Source organism: Silene latifolia, chromosome 3 (assembly GCF_048544455.1).
Source record: "Silene latifolia isolate original U9 population chromosome 3, ASM4854445v1, whole genome shotgun sequence".
Taxonomy (NCBI): domain Eukaryota; kingdom Viridiplantae; phylum Streptophyta; class Magnoliopsida; order Caryophyllales; family Caryophyllaceae; genus Silene; species Silene latifolia.
The window spans coordinates 9,480,816-9,491,664 of record NC_133528.1 but is presented as its reverse complement, the minus strand read 5'-3'; the positions used below and the strand labels follow the sequence as shown (position 1 = coordinate 9,491,664).

At 38.7% G+C, this 10,849-nt stretch overlaps 1 protein-coding gene across 1 annotated transcript; it reads left to right on the top strand.

Annotated features, from left to right (window-relative positions):
- The first annotated feature begins 5,062 nt into the window (after positions 1 to 5,062).
- LOC141647116 (uncharacterized) lies at positions 5,063 to 10,797 on the top strand. The gene is made up of 12 exons (XM_074455161.1): positions 5,063 to 5,737; positions 6,686 to 6,891; positions 7,006 to 7,092; positions 7,451 to 7,543; positions 7,829 to 7,983; positions 8,369 to 8,453; positions 8,734 to 8,820; positions 8,895 to 9,014; positions 9,385 to 9,486; positions 9,573 to 9,751; positions 9,878 to 9,941; positions 10,479 to 10,797. The coding sequence occupies exons 1-10, from the start codon at positions 5,326 to 5,328 to the stop codon at positions 9,738 to 9,740; spliced, it is 1,515 nt and encodes a 504-aa protein (XP_074311262.1). The 5' UTR covers positions 5,063 to 5,325; the 3' UTR covers positions 9,741 to 9,751; positions 9,878 to 9,941; positions 10,479 to 10,797.
- Positions 10,798 to 10,849: the final 52 nt, after the last annotated feature.

The following is a 10,849-nucleotide window of genomic DNA, read 5'->3' as shown; positions in this document are numbered from 1 at the left end:
GTTTTCATGCAATAATTAGGTGGTTTGGTTTTTAGGCGGAAAATGATGCATACTATCGTTACGATAAAATAAAAAAATTGAATGCAATACGTAAATAAAAATTCCTAGTGTGGCCTATCCTAGTAAAATAAAACATAAAACAACTTTGGAATCCACCGTTGGACCCGACAAGCTTGTCTTGATGTTCCATCTTGATCCATGTAGCGGGAGTGAGCACCCGATCTTCATCTTTGGTCTTCTCAAAAATTACAATTTAAAATTACAAATATAAACCTATTTACATTCTAATTAAAACTGTAATTACAAGTGAAAAATCCAAAACGGAGATACGAGATCTCAAAATACAACCAAGACCGTGTTCCATCATTACGGTAACACGTTCTACTAAGGCCACACTAAGTTACAACTGTTTGCAAAATAAATAAATAAATACGTAATAAAAAGCATTCAAAAACATCCATAATTAACGATAAATAAAATGCATCAACTAAAAACAAATTCATTCGTGACATAATTCCGTATTTATGTGAAATTTATCCAAACCACCTTTTAATGATTAAAATTCATGTGATAAAACCGCTTCTATCAATTTAATTTTAATCTAATACAGTCCGTTACTTTAAATACGCTTTAAAATAACTTAATGGTACGTGTGTGAACCGTTTCACAATCATAGCGAGTGTACAATATCCGTATAAAGTACAAATTAAGGCCAAAAGAAAATTTAAAGCAAAAGGAAAAATTTTCATAGCTGCCAAAACGAAATCCCTCGATCCAGGGACATAAGTGCTCGATCGAGGAACAAAAGGGCTCGATCGAATGAGGCTGCCATTCGATCGAGGGGTTTGCCAATCAGGAGGTGCTCGATCGACTAAACATGAGGTCGATCGAGGACCTATATCAGCAAGACTGTTCGATCGAGTACGAGGAGGTCTCGATCGAGCAGTCAGGGTTTAAAAAGTGGTCGATCGAGTACAGCAAGGACTCGATCGAGTATAAACAAACAGAAAACCTCTCGATCGAGTAATAACATGCTCGATCGAGTGCAAAATTTCTCGAAAAACAAAACCCTCGTGAAAACAGTTTTGACGAAACAAGACAACCTCAATTTTGATCAAAACCGCATCAAAACAATTTAACAATTTGATAAAACTTGACATATTGTTATAATCTCCGTATAAAACAACAATATGCACAAAAACAAATCGAAAACAAGATGAAATAACCGTGTAAAACATGTCACGGTTTCAAAAAAATTTCAACCGTGTAAACAAGGCACGGTTTTCGAGACAAAACAACCGTTTCAAATCGTTTTATGAAAAATCACAATGAAAATTTACGTGGCCTCGCTCTGATACCACTTGTGGGGTAATATCCGTATAAGACCCTTTAAATTTAGGACTATGACGTAAATTTAACATGTGAAATATGGTCATAAACGAAATACAACAATGAAACGATAAAGATAAAGAATCAACCTCGGGTCCTTTGATGCACGGCGTAAAGAACAGAAATCAACAGAGATTCCCTCCTAATTGTTGCACCCAAGACCGTCCGAGAAATGCCCTTGTGCTAGAACGTGTTCTCCGATTGCCTTGCAATATTGGGAGAACTTGATGTGAGTTTTTCTCGAGATGTGAGATCTCGGTTTCAGAGAAAGCTTAATCTCCAAAACCCTAATTTCTGTGTAAATGAAATTGTCTAGGTCAAAAGGAGAGGGAGTCTCTCCTTTTGTTTTGGTTCGGCCAGCCGTGGGTTTGCATGGGGAAGTGGGCTTCCACTTCCTCTTAATTTTAACTCATGGTACGACCTGAAATGCGCTAAATGTATATGACACGGTTTCATCATAAATTGTCATCGGTTATCGGATATTAAAGCATCAAATAATTATAACACGGATCAGTTGAATCATTAATACGTGTCCGACAAAGACAATATTGTATAATTATATTCAATATACATTAATCAAATATAAATCGTTTATATTTAATTTTACGAATTAACTGCTTAATTCGCCTTAGCCATTATTATTTAATCCGTATTAAATAACATATCTCAACATCACATTTTGACTAAATATTAGTCAAATAACTCGACTAACCGGTTAGTCAAAATTGGCATCTACATGATTTGTATTTTCATACTTGTCACGTCTCTCAAACGTATCCTATAGGTGTGACTTTTAGGGACCAGTTGATCACCGCCATCTGTATGACAATAACGTCAAACTTATCTAGCAAGCCAACCGTTATTGATAAACGTGGATCAACTGATAATAATACCAAAAGTATGCCCTTTGATCCTTTTAGAGGTTTATAAGTCCTTGCACTAACTGTTAAGGACACCAACCCCAACAAACTCGCTATTCGATGGAGTAACTAACTTACTCGATCGAGTGGCCCCTACTCGATCGAGCCTCCAGGCTACTCGATCGAGTGGCCTCGACTAGATCGAGTACCACACACCCAAAGCTTACTACTTCACAAGTCATCGCTCATAAGTTTCCCAAAGACCAAGACATGTCGCTAAGGTCGGTCAACGACGATCAACGGGTCCCTAAAAGGACGGGTATTACACTTATTGTGCACATAACAAAGACATCCAAACACCTTTATATTATCAAAATGTGGTTTCTCTCCATGTAATAATTCATATGGTGTTTTTCCGTCTAAAATGAGCGTGGGAGTTCGGTTTATTAAATATGCCGCTGTTAACACACACTCGCCCCAAAAGGTAATGGGTAAATTAGATTGAAAACGCAATGCTCTAGCTTTTTCTAAAATATGTCGATGTTTTCTCTCGACCCTTCCATTTTGTTGCGGAGTGTCAGTGTTACTAGACCTGAAAATAATCCCCTCTTCTTCATAATAATATTTCATTTGACCCGATAAGAATTTCATCCCATTATCGCTTTGAATGATTTTAACACAAGTATTGTATTCATTTTTAACCATTTGGCAAAACACTCGTATTAATTCTCCAGCCTCTCCTTTGTGTTTCATCAAGTATACCCAAACATATCTATTATGGTCGTCAACAATTGTTAAAAAATAATGAGAACGCGACAAACTAGCCGTGCTATAACCTCCCCAAATATCACAATGGATCATACCAAACAAATAAGCACAACGTTTATTATTAAGTGAAAAATGAGTTTGGGTTTGTTTAGCCCTACAACACGCATCACAAACCTCACTAGAATCCCAAAACAATTTATTGCCAACCAAACTTGAAAAATGAGATAAAACATTACTTGAAGGATGACCTAGTCTTGCATGCCATAACTTTGTCTCCTTCGAAACATCAGCCTTTCTTGCTACAACCTTCTGCTCCTTCTTGAAATAATAAACCTCGTCACGTGCATCACCCCGTCCAATCTCCGTCTTCATAGACTGGTCCTGCATAACACAAAAGTCGGAGTGAAACGTTATTACGCAATTGTTTTCCCTAATTAATTGCGCTACCGAAATTAAATCACATTGCAAAGTCGGTACCTAAAGGACATCTTTAAACACGAAATTGTTGCTTAAAACAACTTCACCATGGTCCGTTGCTTCCACCTCTCTTCCATCTGGTAGTCCTAAAATTGACTTCCCCATTTTTTGGATATTTTTTAAACATCCTCGTCGACCCGTCATATGGTGGGAACACCCACTGTCAATTAGCCTTCAACACTAATATCGTTATTCATACCTGTCAATTTATCGCTACCTTCTGGGCTTGATGCTAACATGATCCTTAAGCGCTCTATTTCCTCCGCATTGAAGGGCAAATTGGTCTGTGTGGTCGTCTCCTTCGCAGCACTCGAGGTGTTGGCAGTATTGGCCCCGTGCGCTCCTTGTTGTCCGTGTCCTTCAGTCCTTCCTCCTCCGCTGCCAAATCTCCCTCTGCTGTTGCTCGCACCTGTACGCCCTCTGCCTCTTCCACGCGCCTTCACGGCTTCATAACCGTGCTTGTCATAGCAAGTGTCTTATGTGTGATAAAATTTACCACAATACGTACACTGTGGTACGTCTTCTTCATTAATGGCGCTCTGGTTTCCAATGTTAGCTCTTCCTTGTCCTGCCCCATGCGTCTTCACTGACATGGCAGCTTCATTCTTTTCTTCCTTTTCCTTTGTCATGCTCATGTGTCTTTCCTCTCTCAGGACGAGTGACTATGCCCTAGCAAGAGAAGTGATGGTGTCTTCCATCAAGAGATTGGAACGAAGGTTTTCATACAGTTTCGAATCGAGTCCCATCGAGAATTGATGGACCTTCTCTTCTTCACGCTCCTTTGTCAATTCCATGGCTGCTCCACAAGTGCACGGCGGAACACGAGAGTAATTGGCAAGTTCGTCCCATATTATCTTGAGACGAGTATAATATTCTACCACGACTCCCTTCCTTGCTTGCACTCGTTCAATTCTCCCTTCAACTGATGGACTCGCGGTGCATTTCCAGCTGCATAACGCTCACGCAGCTCAACCCAAATCTCTTTCACGCTCCCAGAGAACGTAATACTTGCGTGTAACTTGTCCTCGATTGAACTTCGCAACCATCCCCTTAGCATGGCATTACATTGCCTCCATGCTACCAAATCAATATTGTCTTCTCCCTCAGCTCTTGCTGGTTTTCCGACCTACCCTTCGATGAATCTAACTTATTTTTGGCGTCTAATCCGTTCATGACGGCCGCAGTCCATAAATCGTAATTTTTCCCATTGAATTTGGTTGTTACGAGAGACATGTTAGAACTATCAGAAGGGTGGAGATAAAGTGGTGATGACATGGGTACACGCATTCCTCATTCTCTCTTTCCTGAACTTCCATCCTTCGTCATTCTGGTTTTGAGTTTTGTGTGTTTTTTTTTTTTTTTTTTTTGTGTTTAGATCTAGAACCTGCTCAAGATACCATGATAAAATGATAAACATAGAGGCAATGAAGATGATGAGGAAGTTGTCAATTCATTCATCAAGAAGGCATGTACATATATACAACCCTAGCTCGAATATGTTAGATAACTAATCTCTTAAGAATAATCCTTTTTCCTAATATAAACCTAATAGAATCAAAACGTATAACAAACATTGAACAACAAATATTTACAATATCTTTTCAATAGAAGACACAAACACAAATTGCCCAAAAAATACCAAAAAAATTGAGATTGATGAGAAAGTGGACCAATCCAGAGATAGCTTTAGATCATCCTTATCTCATTTCCTCCCCAAAAAAAAATCCCCAATTTCATGAACCTCCCAATTAAATCCCCAGAAAACCCCAATTTCCCCAAATAAAAACCCTAAAACCCTAAATTCTACTCAATTAACCCTCAATTGACCTCCATGGATGTAGCGACATGTTCGTACACTCGTTTCGCATCAAGGTCCACCATCTCTCTCCCTTCTTCACCTACATTTACTCTTCCAATTGCAGTAATTCGCTTGAACAACAGAAGAAAGATACGTTGTTATAATAATACTACGAATACTTTGCAACAATCTGTTAATGGATCGGAGTGTTCTAATGGTGGTAAAGATAAACACTGTGTTACTGATCTTATGTCATGGATGCTTGAAAATGGATTGAATTCGGATTGTAAGGTGATACTTAATGAAAGACCGTCTCACATTGTTGATCATCCTTCAATTCATTATGTTGCGGCTAGTGAAGAGCTTCGTTCTGGGGATGTTGCGTTTTCGGTTCCGAATTCGTTGATTGTTACGTTGGAGAGGGTTTTGGGGAATGAGACTGTTGGTATGGCACCTTCTCTGTTTTGTGGAATTGAGGTTTTGCGATAATAATTTTACTGTTTTAGTCGATTGTTCGTACGAGTTATTTTAATCAAAGGTAAATAAATGATTGAGACGGTGTAATGGAAAACTATCGAGCTCCTCAGGGACTGTAAGTAGAAGGTAAGGGGGTGGGAATGTAATAGGAGGTTATTTTGAGATGACCCGAATGTATATTATGTCGAGAATTGTATCGAATGACAGCTATTCACATTTATAAGAAGCGAGTCAGTTAATTAGCTTTGCCAATTTTGTTTGATATAGAACCAAAGAATAATGAGTGTTTGGTTCTGTTGAAAAAAGGAAATACTCCCTCCGTATCAGTCATTTGTTTACCTTTTATATTCTTTGTGAGGGATTTTAATCAAAGGCAAACAAATAATTGGACTGAAGGAGAAGTTTTTGTTCAGTAAAAGTTTGAATGATATGGTTTTATAGAAGCATTTGTGTTGCTATTATTGTCTTCCTTTATCCTTGAAATTTTGCTTGCTTGCGTTGGAGGGGAGATTGGGGGTGGAGAGTATGAAGGAGAAGGGTTACTAGACGAAGATAAGACGGTTTTATAGAATTATTTATGCACATTGTTTTCCTTTTGCCTTCATTCTTTGCTTGATTGCATTGGAGGGGAGATCGAGGGAGGAGAGTAAAGGGTTACTAGAACTAGAAGGATATAAAAAGATGGCTAGTGTTTGGCTTTGTTAGACAACCCATGTATATAGTAGGTTTGCCTTTTAATTATATTGTATAGAAAGATAGACTAGCTCGTTTAAGGATCACATTTCAGTTCTGTAGCTCTTCTTATGCTTGCGTAAACTAAAGCGTCAGTGTGTAGCTTTAGATGTTGTTCAATATATGGAACTGTTTAAATGTGTAATAACTAGCTTTGTTTGTTTGATTTTGATTGCATTTGCAGCGGAATTATTAGCATCAAACAAATTGTCTGAGTTGGCTTGTTTGGCTCTGTACTTGATGTACGAGAAGAAGCAGGGCAAGACATCCTTTTGGTATCCCTATATTAGAGAGCTTGATCGCCAGAGAGGCAGGGGTCAACTTGCTGTCGAGTCTCCGCTTCTTTGGTCTTCCTCAGAACTCTCTTTCCTTACCGGGAGTCCTGTTGTGGTATATGATTGTTTCCTCCTTATCTTATTCATGCTCTTAAACCTCTACTGGCTAACTGAAACTTCATATTGATCTAATATTACTACTCTTAATATGATTGCATTGATGGCAAAGGCTGAAATTCTTCAAAGGTCGGAAGGCATAAGAAAGGAGTATAATGAGCTTGATACTGTTTGGTTCATGGCGGGATCCCTTTTCCAGGTCGCTTTTCTTGTTCGTGCTTATAAAAACCATGAATACTATATCTCTAACACCCCTTCTCCATAAAATAATAAAATAATGGTTATATGTATTGATTCAAGCAGTTCTTACCATGTAATTTTATATGTCATGAGAAGTCTTAATTCCTCAATCAAGTTCTCCTCTCTTCTCTGCTTTTTAACTAATGACAGCATTCTTTGGAAATTCCTTGTCCAATTGACAGCATGAATTAGCATCGTTTTCCCCATTAATAATGTATTTGTTTTAACTGATAATCATAGTTCTGTTGGACCTGCACATGCCCTTTTCTGCCATTTGTTCAATTGATGACCATTTCATCTTTTCTTTGCATTTACAGCAATATCCGTACGACATACCTACCGAGGCTTTTCCATTTGAAATCTTCAAGCAAGCTTTCGTGGCAATTCAGTCTTGTGTGGTGCATTTACAGGTTGATTTAGTTTACAAATATACATTGTTTTTTGCTTGACTATCACGGTTTCTGGAAAGAGTGGGACAGTTGTCTATCCCTTTGCCACAACCTGCTCCATATATGCAACAACCTATATTGGTTACCATCATATGTCCACGTGGGTATGTATGTTTTGCAAAAACGTTTCCACTAAGTGCTTGATGCCCTCGTGAAATAGCGTCGTAGAACCATGCATTATATCCTTATAAATTAATCTTTGATCTTTGATAATGTAGCTGCATTTTCTAATCCCTTTGTTGACAGGGAGTCAGCTTAGCACGCAGATTTGCTTTGGTTCCGTTAGGTCCCCCTTTGCTAGCATATAAGAGCACCTGCAGAGCCATGTTAACTGCTGTAGATGGTGCTGTCCAGTTGGTGGTTGATCGACCTTACAAAGCTGGGGAACCTATTAGTGTCTGGTAAAATCACGCACTGCTATGATATTCTTTTATAGTACTGGTTTACAAAGAATGTTTGCATTGTTTAACTTCTTGTGCGGAATACATAAAATTTATGAAATTCGGAAAAGGGATGCTTTGCGACATAGGAGATAACAGATAATGAGATATGTATTGCTCTCTATGTCCTCTGCTTATGGTATTATGTTTCGCAAAAAAGTGCTCCCATTTCTTCTAACTTCTGAAACAATGTGATTTGTATGAAGGAAAAGTAGCTTGTTAAAATCAAAACTACATTGCAACGTAATGAAACCTTCCCTGAATTGACTTAACCAACCACCTTTGGTTAATTTGAAGATAAGGTTTATGTTTATCTCTAAGCTTAAATGACCTTATTGATATGCAGGTGTGGCCCACAGCCTAATTCAAAGTTGCTTCTCAACTATGGTTTTGTTGATGAAGATAATCCCTACGACCGTCTCGTGGTTGAGGTATTTCGAGGTTTTGTAATGATTATCTACTTGCCTTTTGCAAAGCAAATGCTTGCCAACTTCCTGATCGGAAACTGTGAATCCACTTCCCGGCAATTAGTGTTATTTCAATTAGGCGGCATGTTCATCTTGTTCAATTGCTCCAAACAAAGGCAATTCATGCTGACAATCACCTTGCCATTCTTACTAATTTGCTGATCACTCCCCATGTATATGGCCCCTCCCAGTCCTAACTCCTAAGGCAAAAATTTGTAGCTGATATAATTGTGTTGTGCTTTAGGCCTCATTAAATGTGGAGGATCCACAGTATCAGGATAAGCGAATGGTTGCCCAGCGTAATGGAAAGCTGTCTGTACAGAGTTTTCTTGTAAGATGGTCTTTTCTTCAGTGTTCTTGTCTTTCTACTCTCTGGAGATTGTTGATTGGCTTTTCTGGGTGCAGGTGCAAGTAGGGAAGGAAAGAGAAGCAGTTGCCGACATGCTTCCTTATCTGCGGCTTGGTTACGTCTCAGATCCTTCAGATATGCAATCTGTTATTACTTCCGAAGGTCCTATTTGCCCAGTGAGTTGACTCTTGATCATGCAGTGAATGATGATTTATAGTTTTTATACTGTTAGCCAGAATAATAGGTACCCTAAGATACTTTTTGGCCGGTAAAGTAGCTGTTCAACACCTACCATAGTTCAAAACCTATAACATGATCAATTTACGATATCGACTCGTCACAAAAGGCTGACTTTGACAAGGAAGGACTGCTTGATCTGGTGATAGGCTCTCTACCCTTTCCGCCGAGATATTGAGATTGAAATTGAATTGAACTGTCAAAGCCTAAATCTAGCATTTGAGGGATTTTTTCCCCTCCATGCATTAAATGCGTTTTTGAAGCTATCTTGACTAGCTGACCGATTGAGATTTCTACCTGGCCTTGCAGGTGAGCCCTTGTATGGAAAGGGCAGTTCTAGATCAGCTTTTGGATTACTTTAGGAAAAGGCTATCTGGCTACTCTACCACATTAGCTGATGATGATTTGTTGGTACAAGATGGCTTCATATTATTCTTTTCTACTTTAGTGAGGACTGGATATTTTGAGCTTTGCTGACAAAGGGTTGGTGGTTTTAGTTGGCAGATCAAGATTTAAATCCCAAAAGACGAGTTGCTACCCAGCTTGTTAGGTTGGAAAAGAAGATACTACATGCATGCTTGCAGGCCACCATGGAACTAATTGATGTGTTACCAGATCATAGCATCTCCCCATGCCCTGCTCCATATGCCCCGTCTTTAAAGTGAAAGCATGAAAGGTACTTCTGAACTTCTATTGTTGATTTTAACACCTTAAATCTGTCCCACTTTGTGTTTAGACTCTTAACTTTGAACCTCAAATATCGAGCTTACCCGCTTGGTCTGGATACCTTTGGTGAATTTAGGAGGAAGATTTGGAGCTTTTCTTGTAAATGGTGGCATTATTTTTATTGGGAGGCCATGGATGAGGTCAGTGTGGTTGAAAATTCCATATTTTTTTTGTAAATTGTAATGCGCAAGTCTGTATTCGAATTTTGGTACTTGAGACTGTCATGCTGCTTAAGTTAGAGATATCGTTTGTTGAGTCACATGCTGGTTATGAGCGATGTTTTTTCAATGGTAAAATGCTCTGGTTAGTTCAATAATAGAATCCTTCACACTCCGAAAAAAAAAAAAAAAAAAAAAAAAAAAAAAAAAAAACCTCAGCTGCATGGAGGGGATATGTTTGTGGTATCAATATAAAAAAGACGTGCTGGAAGGTTAATGTTGCCGTGTTTAATCACTTAATGTATATGGGAGAAGCACCACTTTCTGTTAATTAAATTGGGACTACCCGCCTTCAACAATAGACGAGTGATTGATTCCCATTGAGGCAGCTGTCTGTCTCGTGCTTGAATTTACTTTCCTTTAACCTGTCTATGCATCAAACAGCCGTCTGATGACTTCCTTTGCGGGTCCTTTTTTTAACAAATGATTTCTTATACTATTCGTTAATGTCATTTCCAGGTACTTGTGGGAATATGGCGCGAGAATGCACTGTCAATGTCAAAGACAAAGAATCAAGGTGTCTTATAGTGTTGTCCGGTTGTGGAAATTGCCCTTCCATCAGATTTTCGACCACTGTAACCCATCCTCCTCAACCAAAAAAAAACCTGTTTGTGTAAGAATCAAAAGAGATTGTATAAGCGGGTCTGGTTGTGTCAGGCGTTTAGGGTGGTACCGTGGTTTAGTAGACTGCTCCCACTTGTTGATAATTTGATACATGTCTAAGGAATCATACTGCATCCCTTGTTATTCTTCAGTGATGATCCTCAATTAGTTTCTACCTCTGCCCAGTTTTCTGTGATAACTTGAGGTTTTTGCCTTTTTTTCGTCGT

What these genes read in the sequence shown, in the direction of transcription:
- LOC141647116 (XM_074455161.1), top strand. Translation starts at nt 5,326, where the DNA reads ATGGATGTAGCGACATGTTCGTACACTCGTTTCGCATCAAGGTCCACC. An exon ending in TGTCTGTACAGAGTTTTCTT is followed by an intron (nt 8,821 to 8,894) that starts GTAAGATGGTCT and finishes TTCTGGGTGCAG; the next exon opens with GTGCAAGTAGGGAAGGAAAG. An exon ending in TAGCTGATGATGATTTGTTG is followed by an intron (nt 9,487 to 9,572) that starts GTACAAGATGGC and finishes TGGTGGTTTTAG; the next exon opens with TTGGCAGATCAAGATTTAAA.